This window comes from Mustela nivalis (assembly GCF_964662115.1).
Source record: "Mustela nivalis genome assembly, chromosome: 1".
Taxonomy (NCBI): domain Eukaryota; kingdom Metazoa; phylum Chordata; class Mammalia; order Carnivora; family Mustelidae; genus Mustela; species Mustela nivalis.
The window spans coordinates 197,647,049-197,674,372 of NC_139020.1; the positions used below are offsets into that span (position 1 = coordinate 197,647,049).

At 58.0% G+C, this 27,324-nt stretch overlaps 4 protein-coding genes across 10 annotated transcripts; 2 read left to right on the forward strand and 2 right to left on the reverse strand.

Moving 5' to 3' along the window:
• Window positions 1-646: 646 nt before the first annotated feature.
• Window positions 647-3,879, forward strand: DALRD3 (DALR anticodon binding domain containing 3). Of its 5 annotated transcripts, XM_082704277.1 has the most exons (12): window positions 647-1,018; window positions 1,093-1,388; window positions 1,511-1,767; window positions 1,855-1,934; window positions 2,016-2,144; window positions 2,506-2,567; window positions 2,692-2,753; window positions 2,838-2,920; window positions 2,999-3,181; window positions 3,266-3,379; window positions 3,483-3,551; window positions 3,645-3,879. In XM_082704277.1, exons 1-12 carry the CDS (start codon window positions 854-856, stop codon window positions 3,762-3,764), a joined length of 1,620 nt encoding a protein of 539 aa, XP_082560403.1. In that variant the 5' UTR covers window positions 647-853; the 3' UTR covers window positions 3,765-3,879. The 5 variants fall into 5 exon arrangements, with proteins under 5 accessions (XP_082560403.1, XP_082560402.1, XP_082560400.1 ...); XM_082704276.1 differs by having other exon boundaries at window positions 753-1,018; window positions 1,511-1,934; XM_082704275.1 differs by having other exon boundaries at window positions 757-1,018; window positions 3,483-3,879.
• WDR6 (WD repeat domain 6) lies at window positions 3,403-11,739 on the reverse strand. Of its 2 annotated transcripts, none has more exons than XM_082703768.1 (7): window positions 11,418-11,739; window positions 5,267-7,748; window positions 5,075-5,158; window positions 4,872-4,988; window positions 4,641-4,759; window positions 3,943-4,541; window positions 3,403-3,810 (listed from the first exon to the last, which is right to left on the reverse strand). In XM_082703768.1, exons 1-6 carry the CDS (start codon window positions 11,515-11,517, stop codon window positions 4,081-4,083), a joined length of 3,363 nt encoding a protein of 1,120 aa, XP_082559894.1. In that variant the 5' UTR covers window positions 11,518-11,739; the 3' UTR covers window positions 3,403-3,810; window positions 3,943-4,080. The 2 variants fall into 2 exon arrangements, with proteins under 2 accessions (XP_082559894.1, XP_082559893.1); XM_082703767.1 differs by having other exon boundaries at window positions 5,267-7,743; window positions 11,413-11,645.
• A 90-nt stretch (window positions 11,740-11,829) lies between these two features.
• Window positions 11,830-26,162, reverse strand: P4HTM (prolyl 4-hydroxylase, transmembrane). The gene is made up of 9 exons (XM_082704475.1): window positions 25,810-26,162; window positions 25,517-25,598; window positions 17,046-17,236; window positions 16,134-16,230; window positions 14,647-14,809; window positions 13,887-14,072; window positions 13,090-13,180; window positions 12,770-12,893; window positions 11,830-12,264 (listed from the first exon to the last, which is right to left on the reverse strand). The coding sequence occupies exons 1-9, from the start codon at window positions 26,140-26,142 to the stop codon at window positions 12,044-12,046; spliced, it is 1,488 nt and encodes a 495-aa protein (XP_082560601.1). The 5' UTR covers window positions 26,143-26,162; the 3' UTR covers window positions 11,830-12,043.
• LOC309850563 (secreted frizzled-related protein 5-like) lies at window positions 18,806-21,471 on the forward strand. 2 transcript variants are annotated; one of them, XM_082704630.1, is made up of 4 exons: window positions 18,806-19,228; window positions 20,194-20,441; window positions 20,609-20,695; window positions 21,016-21,471. In XM_082704630.1, the coding sequence occupies exons 1-4, from the start codon at window positions 18,945-18,947 to the stop codon at window positions 21,330-21,332; spliced, it is 936 nt and encodes a 311-aa protein (XP_082560756.1). In that variant the 5' UTR covers window positions 18,806-18,944; the 3' UTR covers window positions 21,333-21,471. The 2 variants fall into 2 exon arrangements, with proteins under 2 accessions (XP_082560756.1, XP_082560757.1); XM_082704631.1 differs by having other exon boundaries at window positions 20,194-20,363.
• Window positions 26,163-27,324: the final 1,162 nt, after the last annotated feature.

Here is a 27,324-nt window from a genome sequence, read left to right on the forward strand (position 1 = left end):
CGATCTCCATTAAAGAAAATAGAGGAAAAGGGGATTTAAGTTACATTGAAGTGAAAACGAGCCCTCATGGGACAGAGGAAAGAGCTTTCTCTCTGTAGTGCAGTGGGATACTCCCAACTGAGAGCAGTCTTTTAGCTGGGTCTTATGGTCACATTGTTTATTTTGCCTACAATGGCTCGTTACCTAAATTGGGCCAGAGTATCCCTGATAATGTACACAAGGTTAAAAGAAAAGCATTAAAAACTGGTAATTCTGCAAAGTATCGTGATGGTTCTAATTCCACAAAAATCAAGAGAAGAAATTCTACCAGAGTACGCATTTATCGGGAGTAAAGACGACCCAAATCGCAAAGGAGGAAATGGTTGTAAATAACCTGAAGGCGCAGAACACAGATTCCTTCAAAACGAGATTTTTTTTTTTTAAGGAGGTCGTGAAAATGGCTTTAATGCTAGGTTCCCTATTCCGATGACAATTCACTTGGAACTTCTGACGTCTGATCAAGTGTCAAATGTGGGGAATGAAACGTTATCACAAATAGGTAAGATTTCGATGAGCTAAAGAGTCGGGTCTGGGTCCCACCCGGTAGCGAGGATCCTTTCCCTGGCTGCTAATGTCGGTGACGACAGCGGAACTCTAGGCCTAAGGCGGACCTAGTGGGGCCGGGGCCCGGCAGGCGGGCCACGCAGAGGGACTGCTGGGGCCGAAGGTCGAAAGCGGCCTCCACGGTTCCCTGCGGCGCACCTGTCCACTCAGGTATCTCCTCCACAGGATATGTGCCCCAGCCAGTCTGCCCTCCCGGAAGCTCGGCCTCCAGACGCTGGGCTTCCGGTTCCGGCGGCTCCTTCCGGTCGCCATGGCGACAGGGCGCCTGGGGGTCGGAGAAACGCTAGGGGCCCTCAACACCGTCCTGGGGCCTGGCGAGCCCGTGTGGTTTAAGGAGACGCGTGCCCGCCACCTGCGCGCCCGAGACTTCCTGGCGCCGCGGCCCGCGCTGCAAGCGCGCTTCGGGGATGGACAGGTGGGCGCCAGCGGGGCGGGGATGTGCGGCCAGTGGCAGCGTCGCAGCCCGCCTCACCGCCCTTCTTCCCGCAGGTGCCCGAGCATGTGGTCCGTGCGGTCGCCGGCTTGCAAGGCCCCGGCGTGGCCCCGGTGCTGCGCTGCGAGCTGACGCCCGCGGGTCTGGCACTCCAGCTGCAGCGGCCGGCCGTCTTCGAGCGCGTGCTCGGCGCGGTGACCGCCTATGCCGCGCCCGCCGCGCCCGCCGCGCCCGGCCCGCGCGTCCTCCTGCACTGCCCGGCGCTGCGCGGCGCCCCTGGCGCGCTCCGCTTGAGCCAGCTGCGCGCCGTGCTCGTGGCCGATCATTTGGCGCGAGCTCTGCGCGCTCATGGGTGAGCGCGCCGCGAGGCCAGAACCGGCCGGGGTGGCGACCTGGGCCTAGAGCAGCTGCGGGAGGGAAGGGGGTGGAGCTGCGCCGGTCGCTCGGGCTGAGACGGCCGTCCTCGTTTCCCAGGGCGAGTGTGCGGCTGGTACCCGCCGTGCGGGACCCGCACATGCGGACCTTCCTGCAGCAACTGCGCGTGGACTGGCCCACTGCCTCCGAGAAAGCCGCAACCGGAGCCCTGAGGAACCTCCCACTGGCAGAGCTTAGCCCCGCCCCCGATGGAGGAGCCTTGCCCCCTGGCGTCCTGGGCACAGTGTGCCTGAAGGAGGTGATGCGAGAGCGGGGATGCGCAGCTGGCTATGACCCCAACGTGGACAAGTGTCTGGGTAGGAGCTGGAGCTTCTCAGGGTCGTTGGGAAGATGGGGACCGTGTGCTCCTGGCCAGCCTCAACGACCCTGTGCTCTGTCTGCAGTGACCGAGGATCTGCTTTCCGTGCTGGCAGAGCTGCAGGCAGCTGTCCGCCACTGGCCTGGGGACAGCCCTCCGGGCCTGGTTAGTGACTGACGCCCACCCTGTAGGCCTCTGGCAAGCTGCGCCTTGTGCCGGCCCGGTGACCGTCCTCCTACCCTGTAGGCCACGGTCCCAGACGCTGATGCTGACGGCTGCATGGCCCTACACGTGGTGAGCTGTGAGGAGGAGTTCCAGCAACAGAAGTTGGACTTGCTCTGGTGGAAGCTGGATGAGCAGGCTCCCCGCACACAGGTGGGTTGGGATGCTGGAGCGCCCCCTCCCTCCACCAACCCAGGACCTTTGCAAATCCATCAAGGGGCACAGGGGCGCATGAGTCCATAGGGGACACTTGGCCTTGAGGGAGACGTTAGGTGAGTGGGGACTTGCAGCTCGTGTAGTGTCCTGGGAAAAGGTGGGGTCTGGAGGCGCTTTCTAGAGAACACTGAACAGCTCGGGGAGGCTGGGCTGTGCGCTGAGGGGTGGGCTTGGGAGCAAGGCCCAGAGCTTGCTGGCAAAAGGCTGCGGGAGTCCAGGCACCAGGTTTAGGTTCTCTGAGAGATTTACTGCTGGCAGTGTCACCACCTGGGCTAAGCGCCTGCTCTCTCCCTCACAGAAGCACCTGGTCTGTGGCCCAGTGAAAGCAGCTAGTGCCCTGATGGCCCCCGAGTACTATGAGTGAGTCAGGCTGGAAGGGAGGCTACCAAGTCAGGGTTGTCGAGGTGGGGGTGGAGGGAAGACCATCTGTCCCCGGAGGTGCCCCCTCCCCACAGACCCTCGGCTCACTCTTCTCCTCGTGCAGGCTCCGGCACTCCCAGGTGTGCAAGGCGGCAGCCCTGAAGCATGGCAGGGAGCTCAGCCAAGGTGCGTGCAGGGGTGCTGGTTTGGTGCGGGGGGGGGGGGGGTCTTCTGCTTGTCTGCCCAGACCGACTGACTCAACTCCCACAGACCCAACTTGGACAGAGGTCTTCAGCATTCTGTCTGCAGCCACCATCAAGTTTGAGATGCTCAGCACAGCTCCACAGAGTCAGGTAAGCCCGGGGGCCCGACACGATCAGGGCTTGTGGAACACACGGTGTCATGCCTGCAGCTGTGCCCCCATTCCTCAGCTCCTCCTGGCCCTGGCCGACGGCAGCATTTCCACAAAGGGCACCAAGAGCGGCACCTTCGTCATGTATAACTGTGCCCGTCTTGCCACGCTATTTGAGGGGTACAAGCACAGCAGGGAACAAGGTCTGTACCCTACTTTTCCACCTGTGAGCAGTCTCGATTTCTCACTGCTACAGGATGAGGTGAGTGTCGTCCTGGGTAGCTAGGCACCTGTAGGAGGTTGGGAACCTCCCCTCCCAGCACCCTTCTCTACCCCCACCCCCCAGGGCGAGTGGCTGCTGCTCTTCAACGGCGTGCTCCCCTTCCCAGAGCTGCTGAGCCAGACCGCAGCCCTGGCGTGCGCAGCCCCGGGGCTCCACGCGACTGCACACACTGAGATGGTGAGGCAGAGAAGCCCGGCACAGACACTGCACGCTTGATGCTTTATTCTGGGCTGGGCACGAGATCAAAGAGACCGGCCAGTGACTCAGTCTCTGTCTCTAGATGTGCAAGTTCCTGGTTCAGCTCAGCATGGATTTCAGCTCATACTATAACCGCGTACACATCCTAGGGGTAAGTACACAGCACAGGGGGCAGGGTGGGGGGAGCTTGCAGGGGTGCAAGGGCAGCAAAGGAGGAGACCAGCAGGCCCCTTCTCTACTCCAGGAGCCTCGACCACACCTGTTTGGTCAAATGTTTGCCCGTCTCCAGCTTCTGCGGGCTGTGCGTGAAGTGCTCCATGCTGGCCTAGCCACACTGGGTCTCCCTCCACTGAACCACATCTAAGGCCACAGAGATCCCGATATCTAGGAATGTTTACAAAAGTCATCACCTGGAAAAAAGATACCAAGATCTTATTAGAGACGTGGAGGCAAAATAAATTGCTTCTGTTTTATACAAAGTCTGGTCCTGTTTGTAGGCAGTGGGGCGTGGTTTTGGTTGGCCTGAACGGCCCCTGACTCACCTCCAGCTCCTGCTCTGAAGCCAGGAACCCGCGGCCGCCGCCTCCCTTCACACCGGGCATGGGCACAGACGGTCACTCCTGTTCCACCCCATCTGCGAGCAGGTCCCATGCCCGGCACGCCGGCCACCGCGGGACACCTTAATCATACCAGTTGTAAACCTCAAGCCCTTGGCCTGCAAGAGCACAGCGGTGGCCAAACTCAGGGCTTACAGGCCAGCAGTCCATGTCTGCCACATCTGGGACATGGTACACGGTACTGTTCATGAAGGTGGGCTCCCCATGCCCCAGACGCCAGAAGGTCAGCCGCTGGTCGATGGAGGCGGAGACCATGAGGCTTGGGCTTAGGATCTTGAGGCCTGTCACGTGGGCAGCGTGTGCACAGGGGATGGAGTATTCCTCTAGCACATGCAGCTGGGGCACCAGCTCAGCACCCCCCACAGCCTCCTCCAGCTCCGGTGTCTCCACAGCCAGCACAAAGACATGGAGGGAGCCATCCTCACTGCCGCTGGCCACGAGATGGCCCTCACGTATGGGCAAGGTGTGCAGGCTGTTGACGCCACAGCTGTGAGCCTGGAGGGTCAGGCAGGGGGTCCCCAGCCCTGAAGGAAGAAGATGGTTGTCAGGGCCCAGCCTGCCACACGGGCGAAGGGCAGTGGGAGGTGGGGAGGGACAGCCATGGCTGCACAATGGCTACTCACGGTGGGGAAGCCCGGGGTCTGCTGGAGGCTCCAGGGCAGTGGAGCCGTGGTCCAGCACGGCAGTGAGATCCCAAAAGGCCAAGTTGCCATCAGTGGCGGCGCTACATAGGAAGAGCCTCCTGGGAGCCAGGGACAGGCAGCTGGGTCAGCGAGGGGGGCGGAGAGCAACAGGGGACACCCCTCCCCTGCTCCGCCTACACCCACGTAAGCCCGCCAGGCAGCCCCTCTCACCGTCGCTGATTGGGTGCCTCGTGCGTAAAGGAATGGACCTTGAGGACACACCGCTTGTGGTGGAAGGTTTCAGCCAGGAGCTGCAGCCGCCGCCCCGAGTCCTGCAAAAGGAAGAGCCTGGGGGGCGGAGGGTGGCCCAGCTCAGAGCCCATTCCTGACACCTTCCAACCCTCACCTCTTGACCCAAGGGCCTCTGCTCTCACCTCACTGCGCCATCACTGCAGGCTGCAGCCACCAGGGGGCCAAGGCCAGGACGGTCGAGTTCACACACAGCGAGGGACATGTACCTGCAGAGACCACACCGGCCTGCCATTAGGGGAGGCCTGGGAACAGCAGCAAGGGGCTTGCCCTTCAGGCCACCACTCTGTGCTCCCACCTCCCAATGTGCACATCACCTGGTCTCCGGGTCCACCTTGACCATCCGGTGCCGACTGCGCTGGCGGTCCCAGTACTCATCCAGCCGGTGGGACGAAAGGTGCATGACGTGGCAGGCGAGACGGCTTGGGGTGCCAGGGTCTGGGGTGACCATGAGGCTGAAGCAGTGCATCTCAGCCCGGCCCCCCGCAGATACCACATGAGCAGTCAGGCCTGGCCGAGGATCCTGAGGGCCCCCCGGGGTACCAACGCCCCACACAGCCAGGGCACGCACAGACGAGATATGATTACACACTGCTGTAAGTGCGTGGGCCGAGCCAGTGACGGTGGGGAGTGCCAGGACACAGACAGTAGTGTCCTCACTGCACGTGATCACAATGTCAGTCAGGCCCGGCCCCTCGCTGCCAGGCTCCAGGTAGTCGGGCTGCATGAAGCCGGGCACCTCAAACTCGGGCCCCAGAGTGATGGTGCCCACACGCTTCACACAAGTGATTTCACGGCCGTGCAGGCTCTCCCGGAGAATCACGTGCGGCCGGGTGCAGCCACCCAGAGCCCGGTAGAGCATGACGTCCCCATCCTTGAGATAGGCAAAGGCCATAGCCGCCTCGGTATCCGAGAAGGCCCAGGAGCGGTGCCCTCCACCACAGTTGACGATGTGCAGCTTTTCATGTGACCGGGGACTCCACACCACAAACTCATTGGCGTGGAAACCCAGGATGACCATACTCCCGTCGGCCATAATGCGGAGCCCAGCCACCCAGTTCATGCCTCGACAGGACTTCTGCCTCAGGACAGGCTGCAGCTGGCCACCTCGCACAAAGAGCTGGTAGTAGGCGCCATCGCGCCCTGTGGTATACACGTAGCCACCATGGCAGGTGACTGATGTCACACCCTGCTTCCCATGCAGAGAAGGGAGGGTGGACACAGGGCCCCACTCGGTGGAGGCGGTCTCCTCCCCATCACTGCCACTACCTTCTCCAAGTGCTCCAGCGATAGCTCCCACCTTGCCGCCAACCCCAAGATCCTTGAGCAGAGCTGGTCTGGAGGGAAACAGCAATACAGAGCCCCGGCGGTCCCCACACACTAGGAAGTCACCAGGGGGTAAGAAGGCACTGCATGTGTGCCATCTCTGCTTGCTGGGAGGCAGCAGGTACCGGCAACGTTCCTTTACAAAGATGGCTTTGCCAGAGGGCGCAGCTGAGATTTCCAGGCAAGCCACCACACCACCAGGGCCCGATGCCAGCAACAGGAGTTCCTCGTAGCCACGAAGGGCCCAGCTCAGACTATGCACTTTCCCACGGAACAGGGTCAAGTCCACAGCTGCAGTTGGAGTGTTGATGGGGACCACCTTGACACGACCCTCCCCATTGGCCAAGGCACAAAGTCCAAAGCCCTCAGGACCAGGGGCTGCCTCCAGGAGGCAGTAGGACTGGAAGCGCTTGTCCTCCAGCAGCTGCTCCCAGCACTTGACCTCAAGGTCGTAGAGATACAGGGCTCCTGTATCAGTCACTGTCAGTACTCGCCAGGAGCCAGCCAGCGTCACAGCCTTAAGGGTACCTGGCCGGCTACGGGACTTGAAGCAGAGAGCTGAGACCCCTGAACCCGGGTATCCACGCCCTACCAGGTGCCACAGACGGATGCCTGAGTCATCACCCCCGGTAACCACCCAGGCTTGCCTCTCATGGGCAGCGACAGCCCGGATCCCACGACCCTGGTGGCCCCGAAAGGCCTGAAGGATCTCCCCTTCGTGGCTCCATACCAAGCAGACACAGTCCTCTCCTGCACTGATAAGGTAATTCTCTAGAAGCTTGACCTGCCACACTCGGGCACTGTGACCAAAGCAGTGCCCAATATTCTGTACCCGACCCCCAGGCACCCGGAGGTCACCCACCTTCCAGATGCGGACACTTCGGTCTTCTGAAGCTGTGGCCAATAAGCCCTTGCTTTCCAGGTACGACATGCTGAAGATGACACCCACATGCCCACTGACTCGTCGGTCAGGGGCCACAGGCTTATTGTCTATTAAAGCAGCTGCTGGATACCAGACAAGGAGCTGATTGGAAACTGCACCTGCCACTATGGTCAGCTCCTTCCAGGTATCTCCAATCAGACAGGCTGAGGAGAGGGTGCACCTGTCTGTGCAGGGCACGTCCTGCAGCATGCACCCTACCACAGGGTCGTACAGCACTACCGAGTTATGGCCCAGGGCCAAGGCCACATTGCCCTCAAGCCAACGTGCATCCCAGATCCAGTCAGACATGTTCCACAGGCCAGAGCGCCAGAGCTCCCGGAAGCGGCCCTGTCCCCAGCTAACTTTCACAATTCGGAGTCCCTTGCTCCCAAACACAGCCACCATAGCCTCCAAGTCAAGGTCTCCATTTGGTTCTGGTCGCACCCGGAACCCATGGATAAGATAGTGGCCAAGCAGGTTCTGCACACGCTTCATCATCCGCAGGTGGCCACCAAAATCCAGGCTGTACACCAGGACATCCGGCCCCTCACCTAGACAAAAGCACAGAGTCACATCAGAACCTCACCCAAGGGCGTCTGGGTGGCTCAGTGGGTTGAGCCTCTGCCTTCGGCTCTGGTCATGATCTCAGAGTCCTGGGATCGAGTCCCATGTTGGGCTCTCTGCTCAGCAGGGAGCCTGCTTTCCCCTCTCTCTCTGCCTGCCTCTCTGCCTACTTGTTATCTCTGTCAAATAAATAAAATCTTCAAAAAAATTAAAAAAAAAAAAAAAAAAAAACCTCACCCAATGGGGCATCTGGGTGGCTCAGTCAGTGTGCGTCCACCTTAGGCTTGGGTCCTGATCCCAGGGTGCTGGGACTGAGACCACAGGACTCCCTGCTCAGTAAGAAGCCCATGTGTCCCTCTCTCTCTGCCCCTCCTCCCTCTGCCTGTGCTTTCTCTTGCAAATAAATAAATAAAATCCTTTTAAAAGATTTTATTTATTCATTTGCAAGAGAAAGCACAGGCAGAGGGAGGAGGTACAGAGAGAGAGGAGGAAGCAGACTCTCTGGCTGAGCAGAGAGCCCGATGCAGCCTCGGTTCCAGGATCCTGAGCTCATGACCTGAGCTGAAGGAAGAAGCTTAACCCACTGAGCCACCCAAGTGCCCCAATAAATAAAATCTTAAAAAAAAAAAAAAAAACCTCACTCTGCCAAACCATGAAGAGATGGGGGCAGGAAAAACTCAGGCACATAGTATAGCCTGTGAATGCATTAAAACACACAATCCTGCTGACTTGAACCCTGGAAAATCCTTGGTTTTGGCTTCAGCTGGACTTCAGTGTTGACTTTCCAACACCTACCAGGGGGTTCCAGACACTCAGCTAAACCTGGCTTCCTCAAACACTGCTTCTGCCTCATCCCACCTGACTTCTCATGCTTCCTGCAGGAACTCTCGAAGCCTCTGTCCCAAACCTGCAGCCACATCTACCTCTAAACAGAGTCTTCCCACTCTCCCTCCCCGAGAGAGAAAAGGCTGTTCCCCAAAGGTGATCCTCCCACCTTGGGGCCACAGCAGAAGCCCTCTGGATTTCCAAGAGCTTCTTCCTTGCGGCTCAGATGTGAGCATGTTCAACACCGACAGGAAAAACCAGGAGAGGTGGCCCCCACTTTGGCAGCCACGACTCCCATGACCCTTAGCTACCTTCCGGCTGCCCTGTGGGCCCCTCTCACTCTACTAGCTTACCTTCAAGCTCTCTCAATGCTCCTCACTGCACTGATTGCTCCACTGACCACTACCACCCTCTATCCAGCCCTATCCCCAAACCAAGAAGCTCACCGCTTATTCCACTCAACTTCCCACAATTTCTCAAATTCTCAGTCGCCGAGTCCCATATGCTCATTTTCTAAAGATTTTTCAAATCCTCCCCCACCACAGTGACTTTGGTCCGGGTGTCTATCACGTGTTTAGCTAGATGACACTAACAGCCCCTCACGCCCTTCTTCGCCTGCAATCTCCATCTTTCAATAGATAGGCGGTGAGCATCAATCATAAACCAGACAAGGTACTATACACACTGGAGTAGTGAGTAAGAGGAGCACAGACCCAGGCTCCAGGCCATCAGGCAGACACTAAACAGTATCACCCAAGTAACCTACATTGTTGTAACTTTGGTAAGTTCCAGGAAAAAACTTTTCAGATTGCTTTACTATAAAAGAGGGAAATCTACTCCATCGATTTTCCCTCCAGAAGACATCTGGCAATATCTGGAGACATTTCTAGTTGTAAGAACTGGGAGTTATGCTAACTGGAATCTAGGAATAGAAGCCAGGGATGCTGCCAAATGTCCTGGAGACCAGCGGTAACCAGAGAAGAGCAGGCGTGGGGGAGATGGGTGATCCTTTCTTGGCCAATAGATAGCAAGCTGAACGGCCCTGAGGTGAGCAAGAACTCTAGGTTGTGTGCTTGGAATAGGAAACAAAGGGGTCACGGATGGCCTGAGAGAATGCGGCTGAGGCGATTGGGAGCCAAAGCTGCCATGGCCTCCAATGATGGCAGTAAGGTAGAGAAACAGACAGATGCTACAAGTATGAAGTCAAAATCAACCAGACTAGCTTGGGGACTGAAAGAAATGCTTGGGCTGGAGCATCTGAGCGGCTGCTGTTCTCCCTGTTCAGCTGGAGCATCCAGCAGGACTTCAATCTGAAGGCACCCATGCACTTGGGCCTGAACTCACGAGCAGAGAAGGCTGGAAACTGAGATAACAGATGCACATGGGTGGAATGTGAGAATTGTAGCAGTTTAAAAGTCACTTTGGAAATCACAGGAGCAGGGGAATTCACTTGATGAGCTTTCTAACCTGCATTTCCCATGTCATTTCCCCATTTAAAACCCTTCACAGAATCTCTCTCCAACATCATAAAGTCAGATCTAGGTATAAAATGGTATAGCCGCAGCTCATTTCTCCAGCCTCCTCTCCCAGACCCTATCCCTGCTCAGCCTCACAGGAACTCTCCCCCTCCCCCACCAAAGTAATGAATTCGGTCTCAAGGCCTTTGGCATGCCTACCCTCTGCCAGGAACTCACCTCTTCTCTTCTCCTAGCTCATTCTTGTGATTCTTTGGGTTTCTGCCTACTTATCCCTTCCCTCAGCCTTAGGAGTTTAACCCGTGTCCGACCACGGGTTCCTACACCTTGGGCTTCCAGAGCCCCCATAGCTAGGCCACCCCTCCACACACACAAAACCACCCTCTTAGGATAGGAAGCAGCTCTCTCAAGGCTTGAAGACAATGCCCTGTCTCAGGGCCCTTAAAAAAACAGCAGCACCACCATCAGTCACCAGGCTTTCAGTTGGGCCTGGAAGCTCTCCAGGGCTCTGTTGCTTCAGGTCCCAGGCTTTCGTGTTTTTTTGTTTGTTTGTTTTTTGAAGATTTCATTTATTTATTTATTTGACACAGAGAGGTCACAAGTAGGCAGAGCATCAAGCAGAGAGAGGGAAAGCAGGCTCCCCGCTGAGCAGAAAGCCCCATGAGATCGTGACCTGAGCCGAAGGCAGAGGCTTACCCCACTGAGCCACCCATGCACCCCAGGTCCCAGGCTTTTGATGGCCTATGCTTCTCGACCTGACCTCCCCCTAAAGGCCATCAACATTCGATCTCCTGAATGCAACCATCTGAGAACCCGCCTCAGCGTCTGCCTCCCCAAGCACTGGCCCACTCAGAAGGTCTCATCCCTGGTTTCCCGCTACCCCATCCTCGTAGTCCCCACCTTCCAAGGAGGAGCCTCACCCGCCCCTGGGAGCCCAAAGCCCCGCCCTCCCCCGAGAGCCCACACCACAGACCGCCCCCTAGACCCGCCCACCTTGAGGGGGACTCACCCTCACCCTCCCCTCCTGGCCCCCGGCAGGGGCCACACACCGCCCTCCCTCCCTGCCCCGCCTCCCAAGCCACTGCGTTTTCCCGCATTTTCCCGCGGCCCCAGCGCCTTTTCCACGTCAGCTGCATGTTGCGAAGGAACTCGATAGCCACATCGTTGTTGTTGTTTTTTTTGTCTCCTGGGCTCCTCCGGCCGGGCCTCCAGCCCGCCATCTCCTGGGCTCCCGCCCACCTCGGTCAGGCTTCATCCCGCCACCCGTCCTCCTCCTTGCGGGCATCCCTTTGTTCTGATAGTCCCGCCCCCTGAGAGCGCCCAGTTTCTTCTCCGCTAGCGCGCACCAAACCTCACCCGCCAGCAGCCGATCCCCCACGCACTCCAGACCCGTGACCGGGAGGAGCATGAGCTCCGAGGTTGCCCGCGGCCAGACGTAGTCCTCGTGAGCGTCCATGTCGATCCTCGAACCGCTGCGGCAGCCTTTGGCCAAGAAGGGAGCTAGCGCTCTCGCGAGACGAGCCTTCCTCGCGCGCAGCAGAGCCGCTCTGCACCGGCCTTAGCAACAGGTAGCGGAGTCCAGGGTCGCCCACGGCCGGTGTCCAATCACGACCCTTCGCCCCACGAAATCCAGCTCGTCATTGGCGAGACCGTACTCGCCCCTCCCCCTGACGTGACGCTCGCCAAGCGCAGCCGCGGGCTCCCACTGGCCCAATCTACCTCCCCCACCCCCATGCCGACCCGACCTGTGGCTTCTCGGCCCCGCGGCTCGAAGCCGTGTAGTTTTATTTGGGGTGGGGGCAGCATGGGTCTGTACACAATAAATAACACGAATATAGGAACTGTGCCCTAATCGCGGTTGGAGGCGGGGATAGGGCAAGACATCGGCCAGGTCTTTGACCTGCATCTGGACAGGGAGACCACAGGTCCCCTGACCTGGGGCGGCGGGTGGCCTGGGGCTGCGGGCTTCGGCGACACTCCCCTCAGAGCTCCACGCGCGCGTCACGGTACGCCCGGTCCAGAGCCCACTCTGGCTGGGAGTCGGTGCCGCCTTCTTGGGCCAGGCGCGCCATCTCCTGCTGAAATAGTGCCTGCCGTGCCCTGCTGGGGTCCACGTTGATCCAGTTGTTGGCGATCCACTTAGTGCCACTTGTGACCAGGCAGCCCCCGTGCAGTGAGTAGTCATCCACGTCGCCCACCCAACCTAGAAGAGGAGGATGGTGTGACCGAGGGAGGTGACCAGAGGGGGCTCTAGGCGGCGCTGACCTGAGCATGATCTCACACAGGTGAAGGGCACGGACAGGGTGGCCCATCGGTGGGCCCACCCCACATCAGTAGCAAAATCTGGCCCCACGGCCTCCTTTGGGGCTCAGCATCTCTCTCCAACTAATGCACTAACACCACCACTGGTCTTCTGAAACCAGCTTTCTTGCTGCCAGACTGTCCACAGCCCAGGCTGGTGATAGATGTGTCCCCAGCCCCAGTGAGCTGGAAGGCTGGAGCCTCAGGGAATCAGTCACAGGGGTCAAGATAACCCAGGAGGCTACACAGGTGCTGACCACTGGAGTCACTGAGGAGGACCTTTGGGAGGCACCAGGGGCAGAAATACATGCATAAGAGTGCCGAAAGCATCCCACCGGGGTGGCCTTCTGGGCTAGATAAAGGGAAGCTTCCCTCAAGGCACTCTTGGCCTGGTCACAGGCCCTCACCTTGTCCATCAGGCAGGTAATTGTACCAGAAGACTGCTGTGCCCTGCCGGGGCTTGACACGCAGATTCCCCTTGTCACAGTGCCTCCGAGTGTCACGGAGATCTACATCATCCTGAATCAGACTCTGTGGGCAGCAGGATGGTGGGGTTTTCAAACTGTCCCCACTGTGTGGCCAAGCAGCCAAAAGCAGCCAAAGGGAAACCAGTCAGAATTGCCCAGGGGATCCCTTGGGCCCATCATCCCAGCTCTGGAGGGGTATATACTAGGATTGCCCAAGGCCCTGCCATCCCACCAGAGTTAACAGCCTGGTTGGCCCTTACCATTTCATCGTAGGTTCTGTTGTCTGCCACAGGGAAGACAGTCTCGCCCCCACCGGTGACGTTGTTCAAATAAAACAGCACTGTCATGTAGCTGTAAGGCAGGGGGCCCACTGAGCAGCTGTGGACACTCCCGTAGGCTTACCTGTGGGGAGGATAAGCTGCCCAGATTCCCAAGGGCCAGATGGGGGCAGGCTGAGATCAGTGACAATGCTGCAGATCAGTGCCAAGATATCCCTAGCCTGTCCTTCCTCCCACAAACCCAGTCTCTTTCTGTGTGTCACAGTGTTTTGTGCGACCAAGATCACAGGTGTGCTTAGCTAAATTATTGGAAAGGTAGGCTAGCAGGAGCAGCACAGCTCTGCAGAGGGCTGGCCGGGAGTAGAAGGCGCTGACCCAGAGCAGTCACATGAAGAGAAGAGGCCTGCCTCCCTGCCCAAGCAGGGGAGGGGGTCACAGCTTCAAAGGGAGAAGCTGAGGCCTCCAGCTGTGGGGGAGAATCAAGGTCCAGGGGAGGGGACGCCTAAAAAACTGGAGACCCAGTCTTGCCCCTTGCCTCAGCGCTCTGGGGACAAGTCTCAGTGTCTGTGGGCACCTTAGTTTGGCCACTAAGACAAGATGGCCACCCTTCCTGCCACTTGGTGAAGAAACTGGGGGGAGAGATGGGGTATCCTCAACCAGGATGGCCCAATGCCCTCCTGGACGCACACAGGGGACATCCCGTTAGGACAGGGCTGTATTTATGTCATGGGAATGCCTGGCCTAGTAGTGGAAGGTCACCCCAGATGGGAAGTACTTGCCGGCAGGAGGTCTCGAAGGGTACAGACTCATTGGCTATGAGCTTGGTATGGGAGCAGATGGTCTCCGGGTACACAGGCCCGCTGTCCACATGGGCATGGTAGTGGCCTCCCTCGCCATACCGCACGACCTGCAGTGGCTCGCTGAGCTCCACGATTTCAGGTGACAGGCGGGTGAGGCGTAGCACCCTGGTGGGCAGCAGGCATTCAGCGGGGCAGTCCCATGCAAGGTGGCACCCTAAAGAAGCCAGACCCCGGACCTGCCACAAGCTGTGCCCCTGCCCACCTCCCCTGGTAACCCCGAGTCCCCACCTCCACCCCCGCCACGTCCCGCCGATGGGCCCTGTAGGAGCAGGAAGGGGTTACTCAGGAGCCCTTCTCCTGGGAAGCCAGAGACCACGCTGGGTGGGGAAGATGAGATTTCCACTAAATTGGGAGCGGGGATCACTCCCTGCAGGAAGGAGGTTGCTTATCTAAAACCCCTGGCTGCTCAGCGGCAGGGGGTCCTGTGGACAGAGATAAGAAGTCATTTCTCTAACTAGCAAAAAACAAACATTCCAGTCTATTCCTAATCCCAAATGTGTGTTGCTGGCCCACAACAACGGTTAATTTGCCTTTGTTAATTGCCTGTCTTTTAAAGGGTTCTAATCCTGGTCTAACAAGTAGAACTTAATCCTGAGTTAGCTAACCAAGCCTGTCCTCTCGGCCCCAGCCAGGAACTTCTGTGAGGGCCCCACAGGCCTGCTCCCTCCCATGTGCTCACCTCTGGCGGATCGCGCGCATGACGTGGTGGGCACCTTCACCCTGGTAAAGCCACGTGTGGTGGCTGTTCCGCACCAGCTCGCTGGATGCCGCCTTGTGGCCCTTCATGTACTTGTGGAAGTCCCGAAGGTCCATGTTGGAGAACTCCTGCAGGCTCAGCACTCCTGCGCAGGGCACCCATCGTCAGTGCCCCCCAAGCCCATGTGAGGAGCCCACAGTAGCAGGCTGCACCAGCCTCGATCCCCCTGGGGGCGGGGGCCTCGGCCACTGGGGGCTCACGTGCACCTGTCCCCCACCCTGGACTCTTGGGTCAGATGAACCTGGCTTCTGTCACAGCAGGCCCTCCAGAAAGACCCAGGGAAGTTAACTTCCTCAGTTTAAACCCAGATTTGGCCCCCCAAAGGAAGAAGCCCAACCCCTACAAGATTGGCCAGAGCTGGGTGGCCAAAAGAAGCTTGAACCATATGGCCAGGACCCCCCCAAGAACTGCCCCTGGCCCCCCAGCCTGGCTCTAAAGCATATACTGGCTACCCTCTGGTCCCATAGAGGGTGAAGAAAGTAGTCAGTGCTGGGTTCTGTCCAGAGCCTTCCATGCTATCGGGTTTCATTCAGGGCTAGTGCCCTGGAGCTCCCTTATGACCTCAGGTCCCGTCCTGAGTGGAATACATCTATCTACCTTACCAGTCCTGCCTGCTGGGCTAGCAGTCTCCCTCAACAAAGAAAGCCGGGCCATTCTCCTAGACAAGAATGCTCCCTCCTGTTTCTGCCCAACCCACAAAGCAGGAGCTCCACTGGAAGAGTAGCTCGTGTCCATCTATTGACTTAAGGGTGAAACCTTTCTTTCTTTCTTTTTCTATCTTTTCTTTTCTTTTTTAAGTAGGCTCCATGCCCAGCGTGGAGCCCAGCATGGGGCTTGAGCTCATGACCCTGAGATCAAGACCTGAGCTGAGTACCTTCCCCATCTCACCCAGAACTTGGGCATGTGAGTGATGACTACACCTTAGTAACATCTAGGAGTTATTACCCAAGGGGGGTGGGGTCCTTGCACGACAGCTCCCCTACCCCAACCACCCCCAGCAGTTAGCATGACTCTAGGTGAGCAAGAGGAAGGCAAGCAAGATCTTAGTTAGACCAGAGACTGTGTCTTCTGGGGAAGACGCTGTGCCTGGCTGGAGAGAAGTAGATGGAGCAGGGAGAATGGCCAAGTTCAAGCTGGCCTCACCAGATCTATGCTCCTGCTGAACCTACACTGGCCTCTGCCAGCCAGCAACTCCCCTCCTGGACCCCACACTCTGCCTGTTAAGGTCAAAAGGGCCTCCAAGCACTGTCCCCTAGACTGTCACCAAGGCATATGGGAGGACCCAGCCTACTGCCCAGGAGTGAGGGCAAGGTTGCATCCTCGCCTCCCCATCAATGGCTCCTCTAGAAGCTGGGTGTACGGCGGGCAGGAGGCTCACAGGGACAGACTGTGGCGAGGTATGAGCTCACCATCACCATCAGGGTCAGCCTTGATCGCAGAGTACATCTCCTGAATGTTCTCTGGAGTCATCCACCGTCCATTTCCCAGACGAGTCTGGGCCAGGACCTAAAGCACAAGATGGTCCCTCAGTGGAGTGGCCGCAACGATGGAGAGCCACCAGAGCATAGACAGTCGCCCAGTTCTTGCTGTAAAGGCTAAGGGTGCCGGTGATGGGGTAATGGTTGAGGACACAGGGCAGAGCCTGAGGTCCCTGAGCTGAGGGGAGGGTAGGTAGAGAGGCCCACAGGCATCTCGGGAGGTGGCCAGGAAGATAGTAAGAGATCTGTAGGCCATCGGCATTCCTGGCCCTGTTGGGACTGTGGCCTTCATGGCCAGCACTGTCAGCTGGTTGGAGGCAGAGTGAAGCACAGGACTGTGACCCACTCAGATACTCCAGGTCAGAAAGGGGAGGCCAAGGCCTGGGTGCAAACAGGGAACAGGCACCAAGGGGAGGCCTGGCCAGGGCATGATCACCAGGCTTGTCCAGAAGACCAGGCTCAGTGGGGCGAGAGACCCTCTGTATAGGCGAGGGACCCTCCACCTTGCCAAGACCTCTGTCAGAAGCCTGGTATGAGAGGCATATAAAAGAGACACAGACTCCTGGCTACCCTCAGACCTGCCACCCCCTCCACCATGAGTTCTGTGGGTCCCCAGCCACGTCAGCAAGGAATCCAGACCACAGATGGCATTACCACCCAGGAACTGTGGTAATAAATGTCATCACCCACAGGGGGATCCTCCTGCCACCTTCTGGGGTTCCCGAGGCAGCAAGGAGCTCTCCAGGGAAGGAGAAGGGGGTGGGGCTGGAACTGGGCAGGCCACCGGAAAGACAATTCTAGGCACTCCCACCCTGGGCCTACTCCAGGCCGCAGGATCCCAACCTCACGGAGCTGCAGGCGACCATCGTGGTTCTGGTCCAGCAGCCGGAAGAGGTCCAGCTGGCTGACCTGCATCGTGCCCATTGCCTCCTCGTATTCTTCAGTGGGCAGAATCTGGCTGCGCTGTAGCCCCTTCATCTGGGCCAGGTGGATGATGAGCCGACACTCCTCATCACTCAGGAAGCCAGGGATCTCTGCCAGAAGAGGAGGTGGGGGAGGCCACGGACTGAGCCAGGCCACTGGTGCAACCGGTGCCTTCCTCTTTGCAGTTCCTGCAGGACTCCTGTGCCCCGGCACTCCCCGGGTCAGGACTTCACACGCGGCTTTACCTCTGCTCTGCACTCTGACCCCAGAACTGAGTTGTCCTGCAAAGGTTGGCTAGCACTCGGAATGTGGGGCTTTTCTCTTTGATGCTGACAGCAACCATTTCCTGGGGAGCCCTGGGAAGTTTGCTAGAGCTAAGCTGAGCAGGGGCTCCCCCCACCTCGGAGTGGGACTGAAGGCTAGAGGGCTGACCTCCACTTCTGATTGGGTACCTACTTTAAAATGGGGTGATGGTGACTGGATTTTGCTTTCATTTTTGCTTTTCAGCATGAATCAAATAAAAACCAAGTGTAAAACATTCATTGCTGTAGGTCAGTCCTTGCCGTCCACTCTCCTGCACAAGTGGGCGCTGACCATCTGTCCAGGGCTGAGTTGCCCCGTGCTGGCATGTCCGTCAGTGGGTGTCTCTTAGGGTTTTGGTTCTGAGAAGATGCCCCAGGTGTCCTTTGCTTTGGGAACAAGCGTACACTGAACATCATGCCTCTAAGTCCGAGTACAGGCTAGGCGGGCTTGGGGCTCAGCTCCGGGGGCTGGATGCCCTCACGCCAGCTCTACAAGCAGTTTGGTCACGCTGGAAAGTGAGTCTCGCACCTGGGAAGCCCACATCCCAGTGGTCCCGGGCACTCATAGACCGGAGCATGGGCCCTGCTTCCTCTCCTCGTTCCCAGGAGAGAGGACTTCCTTAGATGGGGACCAAGAGGCCCACAGAGGAACAGACTGGAGGCAAGGCCCTGTGGCCACAGTGAGCCCTCAGAGCTGCAGAGCGGTCTACCACCTCTCAGGGTCATACTCCCAGCATTAAGTTCCAGGCATTGCCATGAGGAAGGAAAACGGCTGCTCAGAGCCAGGCTTGGAAGGGTTTTTAGTGGTATAATAGCAGATCATACTTAGGTGGCACGGATTCTGCATCCTGTCCTAAGCATGTCATCAACTCCTGAATCCCTACACTCACCCTAGAAAGCTGGGCCCCTTCAATTTGCCTTTCCTGTCCCTGACACCCTGCAGGCACAGAGATGTGAGAGACTTGCCAGGGACCTTCCAGGCTGTCATACTCCAGAGTCCATGCTCAAGACCACATTCAGCTTTCCTGGATAGATGACCCAGATGCAATGACAAAGAGGGCAGGATAAAGGCCCCCACCCAGGCCGGCTTGACCTCCCAGCCCAGCAAACCCAAAAAGGGTGTGAGCCATCCACTACGGGGTGCGGGGGCGGGGGGGGGGGGACACGCAGCTCTGGACAATGGGTTAGACCAAACTGCTAATCAACAGTCACCTCCAGGTAGCTTAAAAAATAAGTAAACAAACAAGAAAAGTAAACCAGAAAAAGAAAAAACACAGGCCCAGGTTTCTTCAGTTTATTAAGCGCTGGTAATCCGCAGGCCCCAAGATGCCGCCAAACTCTACAGTCCCCTGCGGTGTGCTAATCAGATGCAAATGGCCCAGGCCAGCACACTGGGGCCTAACCAGATGGGTCCCAGCACCAGGGACCTGCACAAACACCGGTTCCTGGGGTGTGGGGACAGACCTATAAAGGTCTCAGCCTCAGCCCATTAAGACCAAGGCAGACAACGCGGGTGATGGATCAAGGACTGTGGCTGTTAGTGGCCCTGGTGGTGCTCTGGGCTGATAGTGGAGCAGGGGCTCCCCGGGGCCCCACACGGTGCATGCCCATTCCCCAAGCCATGGCCCTGTGCCACGACATTGGCTACACAGAGATGCGGCTGCCCAACTTGTTGGACCATGACACGGTGGCCGAGGCTCTCCAGCAGTCGGTCAGCTGGCTGCCCCTGCTGGCCAGGGAGTGCCACCCGGATGCCCGCCTCTTCCTCTGCTCCCTTTTTGCCCCTGTGTGCCTCGACAGGTAGGGCAGGGACTCCTAGGTGGGGCAGGGGGAGGGGAGCTTTCCTCTGCCAGGGCCTGTTCACTAACCATTACAACGTACCTCTCAAGGCTGGGTGGCGACAGGGGTGGGGAGGGAAATGAAGGATTGTCTTGTCAGGGTGTTCCTGGCTCAGGGGAACAGGTGCCCATGGAACAGAGGAGACATAGGCAGACCATCAATGGTTGGCACCCTTGGCATCAAGGGCTCTTGAATGTCAAGGTATGGCAAATGGGTAGGATGCTTTGGGTTGGGAGGGCTGGAACCCCTCTCCAGGGGGGTGTGGAAACTGTCTGCCCAAGGAATCCTGGCAAAAGGTGGAGCTCATCTGAGGGCCTTTTCTCCCAGACCAGAGATCGAAAACCTGATTCCCCAGCCTAACCTACCTGGTGAACAACAGCGCCTTTGGTCCCTCCTCTGGGGGACATTCCCAGAGCCTCAGGGTGACCATGCCAGTGGCACCAAGAAGGGGCTCTTTCAGAATCCAATGATTGGGCCTCTGCTCTTTGCGAACCCCAGCCCTGGCCAGACACTGCAGTCTCCCACATGCCTTTCAGGACAAGAGGGAGGGCTCTGCTTTCTCCCTCCAAGATGGGGAGTTAAGGCCCAGAGGGCAGGGCCCTTCGCATATGCCCTTCTCCAGGGCACTGGATGTCTGCCCCAGCTGGAGGGGGAGGTGCGCTGGAAAGCAGCCCTGGCCACACAGAACGGTGGGGGCTGTAAGAGGGAAGCCCGGTGGGGGAGGGGGGGAAGGACGACGACATGCGGGGGCAGAGCTGTTGCTAGGTGACCAGGTGTCGTTGCCCAGCAACCGCGAAGTCCCTGGCTGTGCCTGAGGGGGGGGGGGGGATTGGTGATGGAGAGGAGCGGGGGCTAGCCTGGACTCCAGGAAACCCGGTCCTGACCGCCCCGTCGCCCCGATCCTTCCATCCTTCCCACCTCCGCAGGGTCATCTACCCGTGTCGCAGCCTGTGTGAGGCCGTGCAGGCCAGCTGTGCGCCCATCATGGCCTGCTACGGCTACCCCTGGCCGGCCATCCTGCACTGCGGCCGCTTCCCCGCCAGCCACGGCCTCTGCGTCGCGGCTGTCTCCAACGGCTCCCGCCTGGGCCGCCCACGTGAGTCCCCCCACGGCTCCCAGGCCCGGCCCACGGGCAGCGCCTTACCCTCCCAAGCCACTGCCCGCAGAGCCAGAGGTACACGGGTCTCTCTGGTAGGGGAGACAAGGGACCAGCCACAGCAACGGGTCTCAGAAAGGGTGAAGAAGGAGGGGCCAGCGGGAGGCCCACCCCCACCCCCCCCCTCGTTGCCGGCCCTTCCCCCACTTGCTCCAGACGGAGCCTCACTCTGCCCCTCCCCCCAGTGCCTCGGGCCAGCTGCAGGGACTGTGAGTTGCAGGACGCCCGCTCGTCCAACGAGGTCCTGGATGCGCTCTGTGCCAGCGACTTTGGTGAGCCCCTAGCGTCCAGCATCCCTTACACCCACCTCACAAGTGCCTCCATCCCAGCTCCCAGATCGGTGTAAGACAAATGAAAGAGGGGACCCTCAAATGCTCTACCTGGTTATACAAGATAAAGGACTTTAACAAGTGTGGCATCGCTAAAACAACACACTGAACCTGCCTAGGAGGGTGGCAGCCAGGGCTTCAGGTCTTCCCCAGGACCCTGATTCAGAGTAGAGCATCCAAGAGGGTGTGGTTCACCAGGTGGAGGGGATGGGAGGTACTCCCAGAGGCCCTGTGCCTCACCCCACTCCTCTGATCCCATGCAGCAGTGAAGGTTAGGCTCTCCCGATGCAACGGGTCGTCCTCTGGTCTCTCACACTGCCACCTGGACTCCCGGCTGGAGGTGCTGAAGGCGGGCCCACTGCCTGCCTCGGAACTGGCCCCTACTCTGCGTCGCTGGCTGCAGCTGGATGCCACGTGCGTGCACAACCTCTTGCGAGGAAGGCTCGCTGGCACCTACGTGCTAGGTGGGGAGGTGCAGGGCCCTCGGCTGCTGGTAACCACGGCCTATGTTTGGAGCCAAGGCCACCGACATCTGCAGCTGGCCGTGCGTAGGTGGCACCATCACCAGTGCCCACGGTAGGGATTCCTACAGGCAGGGAGAGCCAGCCCCACAAAACCCGCGCTGCCCTGGACACACCTAAATCCCTCTCTGCTGCCCATCTCGGACACTTGCAGACCAGAGTCCCGAGAAGCCCTGTGAAGGACCCAAGCAGGGCAGAAGCCCACTGCTGTGGCCACAGCTAAGGGGCCCCTTCCTAGACTACAGTGCTCTACCCAGACAGGAAGGAGGCTGGCTCCCCTAACAGGGGAGTGTTTGCTGGAAAGGCAAGACAATCTTTCTGTCCTTCTGTCCTTCCCAGGCCTGGGATGACAGCCTGGCTAATGCCTACAAGCGGGAGCAGCCCAGGCTGCCTCAGGGCAGGTGCAAAGCCTCGGGCTAAGCTCCTCCCAGGCAGGATGCTGCCTGTCAATCCCACATAGACTTGGTTTTATCTGCCTGACCTTTACTGAGCCCAGGTCCCACCAAGCTGCAGGCTTGTGCAGAGAGCACAGGGGGTGGGGAGAAGTCCATGCCAGAAACTGCCTTCAGCTGCTTACCAACCTGAACTCTCTCACACACACACACACACACACACACACAGAGTTTTCCCCCTATTTCTGGGCCTCCAGTGTTTGTCATCCTAAGTAACTGCCTAATTGTTTTCTTGAGCCGACTTGGAAATCCTACGATAAAGCAGTCATGGTTTTAAGATAAAACTGTTTTGTGTACTGTTGTCAGTTATTCGTCAACCTTAAGTAGTTAGGAAAATGGGCTAAAAATCTTGTTGGCCTTCGGGAGGCGACCCTTGCTGCTCTTGAAGGGAATGCCAAATAAGGGGGCACCTCAGGGTGGTGGGAGGTCACTCTGAGCAAACAGACAGGTGCTGGTCCGGCTGAGTGCCCAGTAAATCTCGCCAGGCAGCCAGTCATGACCGGCAGCAGACAGACTCCGGCTGCTGACTACTGAGCCTGCACAAATCAGGCCTCTCCCACATGCAGCTCGCCTTTAGGGGTAGAGGTACGAATGACAAATAAATACCGAGACTATCTCCAGGGTTACTAAGCGCCAAGAAGAAAACCAGGCAATCTGATGCAATGGTATCTGGGAACCTCTTAAGACCAGTCTGAGGTCAGGAGAGGTCTCCGAGGAGGGAATGTGTGTGCACAGGCCCAGTGGACCAGAAGGCACCCTCTGTGGGATGGCCAGGTCTGAGCCTTCTGGTGGAGGGCACAGCACATGTAAGGTCCCAGCAGGGAGTGAGGAAGGAGCAGCAGGAGAGGAAGGCACCACCAAATGACACTTAGAGGTGAAGTGGGAATCTTGGAGACTTTTAAGAAAGTGGGCGGTAAGACTAATCTGTTGTTTAGACACAGAATGGGGGTGAGGTAAGGTGGAGAGAGAGGTGAGCCACGTGAAAGGTGGCAGTGTCCCCAGAGAGATGACAATAACTCAAAACTGGAACACCTCCCTTCTGAACTGAACAGGTCGAAGTCCTCAGCGGACTTCTGATGGTCCAGATCCTTGTGGAATGCCTACCACACTAGGCACACTTCACAGATATTATGCCAAGAACTCAGAGTGGGGCTTTGGTGGTCTAGGTCCCACTTGCCCCAGGTCTTTAGGGACAAAGGTGGGAAACAGGGAAATGTTTCCCCAAAGGGAGACTGGAGTTTGCATGGGGTCTTCCCCATGAAGTAGTGGGACTCCCTCCCCTGGAGATGGGGGCACTCTGGGGTAGAACCCAATCCCTTTGCCCCGGTTTATATCCTGAACACCCACCTCTCAAGCCCTGGCGCCTTGGGTCCCTGAGGCTGAGGGTGACAGGTTTGGGACCAAGAGTAGCAAGACAGAGGTGGCAGAGCCCACAGTAGGCCCATCCTCCTTGGGCCCTCCTGCCTTTTTAGGGTGACAGGAGATGACTAAATGGGCAGGCAGAGAAGACAGACACTGCTCCTTCTTGAGATAAGGCTTCCTTTGGGGTACATCTAACACCACAGAATTCAGGAACTGCCCCCTTTCCGACATCCTCTCCCCTGTGCTTTCCCTGCCTCACAAGTGGACTTCCTATAATCCCTAATCTCTTCTTCATGTGGCTCACCTCACCTCACATGGTGAGGTGGTTTCGTCAAGGAGCAAGTCCCAGGACTTCCTGGGTAAAACCGGGGACAATGCCTAATACCAGACTCAAAGTCAATGTAAGAGTTGGGAGAAAATGGGGGCCACAGCTGGAGGTTCTTGCTGCAGCCATCCTAACCTGCAGGTACACAGACCCATCCAAAGGCTTAACGAGAAGCAGTTTACCTTGTGCCAGATCTCTCCTGCTTCCTAGACTTTATGGGGCTTGGGTCTCTCATTCTCTGCTCTGTAGGACTTTGATGCAGCAGCTGCATGTTAGGGGCTGAGGGGTCTCAGTTATGGGTCATGATTCATTTAACCTAATATACATCTGAATTGTGTACATACAGGTCCCAAGAAGGCTGAGAACACAACCCCTTCAGGCCTGTCTGTTCACAGCAATGTAGCAGTAAAGGGGTGAGTGTCGTTCCCTTGCCTGGATCACCCTTTCTTGACAGTCACCTGGCTTGATCCCTTAGCTCCTAGAGGTTTTGGCTCAAATATCTTTCACAAGGAGGCCTACCTTGGTCACTCTATTAAAAGTGTCAACACCAGCTGAAATTCTGCCTTATTTGTCTGCAATCATTTATCACCAACTGACACGCCATATATATTTGTTTATTGTCTGTCTCCTTATTTGAATGTCAGCTTCAGGTGTGTGTGTGTGTTGTTAGTTTTTTTTGTTTGTTTGGTTTGTTTGTTTGTTTTTCCCTATTTGGTTCAATGCTGTGTTCCCAGCACTTAAAATAGTGCTTGGCACCGGGGCACCTGGGTGGCTCAGTGGGTTAAAGCCTCTGCCTTCAGCTCGGGTCATGATCCCAGGGTCCTGGGATCGAGCCCCACATTGGGCTCTCTGCTCAGCAGGGAGCCTTCTCTCTCTTTCTGCCTCCCTCTCTGCTTACTTGTGATCTCAGTCTGTCAAATAAATAAAGTCTTTAAAAAAAAAAAAAAAAATAGTGCTTGGCACAGATTTCAACCTTATGCAGCAGTAATAATCATAGTAACAATAACCTTTTAGGGCTCCTCCCACAACGGGACCAGCATAACCTATTTCCCCTTACACTGCATGCAGTGTTCTCATAGGTCTCAAAGGTCTCGGCATAATTCTCAGCCAGGGCCCTCTGCCCCAGAGGTAATGGCAGGTGCTCAGACGCTCTGCTTTGGTCCCCAGCCCCCTCCTGAAAGCCTCTAACTCACACCATCCCCCAGAAGGCAGGAACAGCCCCGGGTCTGCAGGTAAGTGTGTCACCGACACTGGATATCCAGGGCCGGGTGCACAAAGCTATCCTGGGCAGGGTCATGAGTCTGGGGAACCCCCACCTTGCTGACACTGGTGGTCTCAAGAACTTCGAGAGTCTTCTCAGCTAGCAGGGTGGCTAGACAGTACAGGCTCTAGAGGCAGGCTGCCTGGGTTCTAACCCTAGCTTTGCTCCTGAGCTAGCTGTATGAGCCTGGCAGACCAACCGCAGTTCTGTGTCTCACTTTCCCACACGGTAACGTAAGGGTGGGATCCAAACCCACCTCATACAGGCGTTGTAAGAATTAACTGAAACGATCTCATAAAGCCTAGGGCAAAACCAGAGCTCAGGAACTGTGAGCTTATGATGCTGGTTCCAAATGAGGTCACGCTGGAAGGTTTTGCCTACTTATGGCTGAATACAACCGCATCCTAAGAACCCTCGTCAGACCACAGGGTCCACTTTGGGAGTGAGATTCATCTTCAGAGGCCCTGAGATCAGCTAGGTCCTGGTTAGCAGTCTCTCCCACCCTCCCCCAGTTCTAGAATGTGATAGAATTAATGATGGCAGAAAGTGTCCAAAGATGGTTTCAAATGAAGTGTTTAGACAACCGCCTAAGGGTCGCATTGCCCAGCCCTGTAACGGAAGGATCAGCTGCAGAGTAGGGGTCAGAGAGGGGAGTGTGGAAAGGTCACCCTGTGACCCTATTACAGAGGTGGACGTTGGTACTTCACTTTGGGAAACCTTTGGGTGATAAAAGCTACTCCGAAGCAGCCATTTTCAAAACAGAAGTCACGTGGCCAAAGCGAGCCTCCGAGCGCCCCCAAACCGCAGCCCCTGGCCCTTCCCAGGAGCGCTCAGCTGACTTACCGAAGAGCAGCGGCTTGAGGCTGAGGGTTCGGATGAAGTGATCCCTGTCGGCGACCAGCTGGACCTTACGCTCGTGCCCCACCTAAGGGAAAGGGGCACTGCGGGCAGCTCGGGCCCCAGGCCGCGCCGCCCGAGGAGGGTACAGGGGCCCGGGCCCCGAGCGCGACGAGTTAGGGGTGGGGGTGCGCGCGGGGCAGACGACGCAGGGAGCAGCGTGGAGGTCGTGGGCTGCGCGCCGGCGGTCACGGGCTCGCCGTGCAGGGCCTGGAACCCGGCGAGACGGGGGTCCTCACCTTGATGCCCTCCAGCCGGGCGAGGGGACCCAGGGTCGGCGCGGGCCCGGGGCCCTGGGCGCGGTGCTGGGGCCCGGGGTCGCTGCTCTCGTCCCCGTTGCTGTAGTGCACGAAGAGCAGCAGCGCCAGCACGTTGCCCAGGTACAGGTGCACGAACACCATCAGCACCAGGAAGTAGGCGCGCGAGCAGATGCCGCGGGGCTTGCACAGCGGCCGGACCGGCGCGTCCTCGCAGTCGCCCAGCCCGGCGGCGGTCCGGGCCCGCTCGTGTCCAGGCGGCGCCCACTGCGGACTCGCGGCCTCCGGTCTCGGGGCCGCCGCCGCCGCCGCCATGGCGCCCAGGTCGCGCGCACGCCCAGGGGAGGGGCCGCGGGGATGCCCGCGCCGCGCGGCGCCGTCGCCTGGACAACCGCCGTGGAGCCCGCGCGCGCCGCGGTCTCTAGGAGACGGTGCCTGGGGATGCTGCACCCGCCGGGGCCGCCCGCGCCCGCCCCTGTGCGGCGCTCAGTCTCCCTTGCGCCCTGGACCCCGGTCCACGCTGGAGTTTCTCTTCCCGGGGTGGGTTACTGTCCGGAGGAGATGCACGCACCCCAGGGCGGAAGCCGGCCCCTCCCCCACGCGCAATGCCGGGGCACACAAGAGCAGCACCATTAAAGGAAACCCCATTGATATTTTCTCCGTCCCCTAGTTAAGATGCACTTCCTCTTCCTGGAAAAGTATGCCCTGCATTTTCTTGCTCTTGAGAGTGGGGTGACAGCGACGAGGCACTGCCGAAAGATGACTCAATAATGCGGCCGTCTGGAGCCTCCGCGGAGGCCGACTACTGCGCATGTGATCCTGTAGGACCCGCAGCTTTCGGCACTGTCGCTTGCCAGCTTAGACTGCCAAGAATGCCTTGGGAGTTCCGCTCTGCGACCTCACAGGGAGGCCTATAGGAGTCAGGCCTTAGGAAGGAGCGGCTGGATGTCCAAGGTCGCATACGTGCATAGACCGTGGGATCCAGTCTGGAGTGGTCAGAGAGGGCTTCCTGGAGGAGCCCTGGCACCAGGAAGCTCAAACCCCTAACAACCTGCGGTACTCAAAAACGTTTCTTGCCTCAAAGTTGGCACAGGGAAAGAGGGAGAAAGGCACTTTTCTGTGAAAGGGGGACTTTGCTATAATTGAGACACCATTGCCTCAGAGGATACGTGGATAAGACTGAGCGCATTCAGGGTGGTGTGACTGTAGTCGCCTCAGAGGAAAAGAAACTCAAATTATCACCAGGTATGGAGAAGGGAGGACATACCAGCGGCCCAGTGCCAAAGCCTGGGCATTTTCATGCTCCCTGCTGTACTAGGGCTGCGTTATCCTCAGGCAGTGATGCATGGGCCCCAGGGCAGAAGCCAACCCCTTCCTGTGGACAGGCAGACAAGAGCCACACCGCTGAGTCGGTCTCACTAGTGGTTTTCCCCTTACCCTGTTAACAGCCCCTTCTCCAGCCCATTTTCTTCCAGAAAAGTGGAGTCTGCATTTTCT

Excerpts from the sequence above, each read along its gene's own strand:
- DALRD3 (XM_082704274.1), top strand. The coding sequence starts at position 854 with ATGGCGACAGGGCGCCTGGGGGTCGGAGAAACGCTAGGGGCCCTCAAC. Across the intron at positions 1,935-2,015 it reads GGGACAGCCCTCCGGGCCTG|GCCACGGTCCCAGACGCTGA; the intron begins GTTAGTGACTGA and ends CCTACCCTGTAG. Across the intron at positions 2,754-2,837 it reads TGGCAGGGAGCTCAGCCAAG|ACCCAACTTGGACAGAGGTC; the intron begins GTGCGTGCAGGG and ends CAACTCCCACAG.
- LOC309850563 (XM_082704630.1), top strand. The coding sequence starts at position 18,945 with ATGGATCAAGGACTGTGGCTGTTAGTGGCCCTGGTGGTGCTCTGGGCT. Across the intron at positions 19,229-20,193 it reads GCCCCTGTGTGCCTCGACAG|GGTCATCTACCCGTGTCGCA; the intron begins GTAGGGCAGGGA and ends CCACCTCCGCAG. Across the intron at positions 20,442-20,608 it reads CACTGCCCGCAGAGCCAGAG|TGCCTCGGGCCAGCTGCAGG; the intron begins GTACACGGGTCT and ends CCCTCCCCCCAG.
- P4HTM (XM_082704475.1), bottom strand. The coding sequence starts at position 26,142 with ATGGCGGCGGCGGCGGCGGCCCCGAGACCGGAGGCCGCGAGTCCGCAG. Across the intron at positions 16,231-17,045 it reads GTCGCCTGCAGCTCCGTGAG|GTCCTGGCCCAGACTCGTCT; the intron begins GTTGGGATCCTG and ends CTTGTGCTTTAG. Across the intron at positions 12,894-13,089 it reads ACAGAACCTACGATGAAATG|AGTCTGATTCAGGATGATGT; the intron begins GTAAGGGCCAAC and ends TGCTGCCCACAG.
- WDR6 (XM_082703768.1), bottom strand. The coding sequence starts at position 11,517 with ATGGACGCTCACGAGGACTACGTCTGGCCGCGGGCAACCTCGGAGCTC. Across the intron at positions 4,989-5,074 it reads TGCAGTGATGGCGCAGTGAG|GCTCTTCCTTTTGCAGGACT; the intron begins GTGAGAGCAGAG and ends TCCGCCCCCCAG. Across the intron at positions 4,760-4,871 it reads GAGGCACCCAATCAGCGACG|GAGGCTCTTCCTATGTAGCG; the intron begins GTGAGAGGGGCT and ends CCTGGCTCCCAG.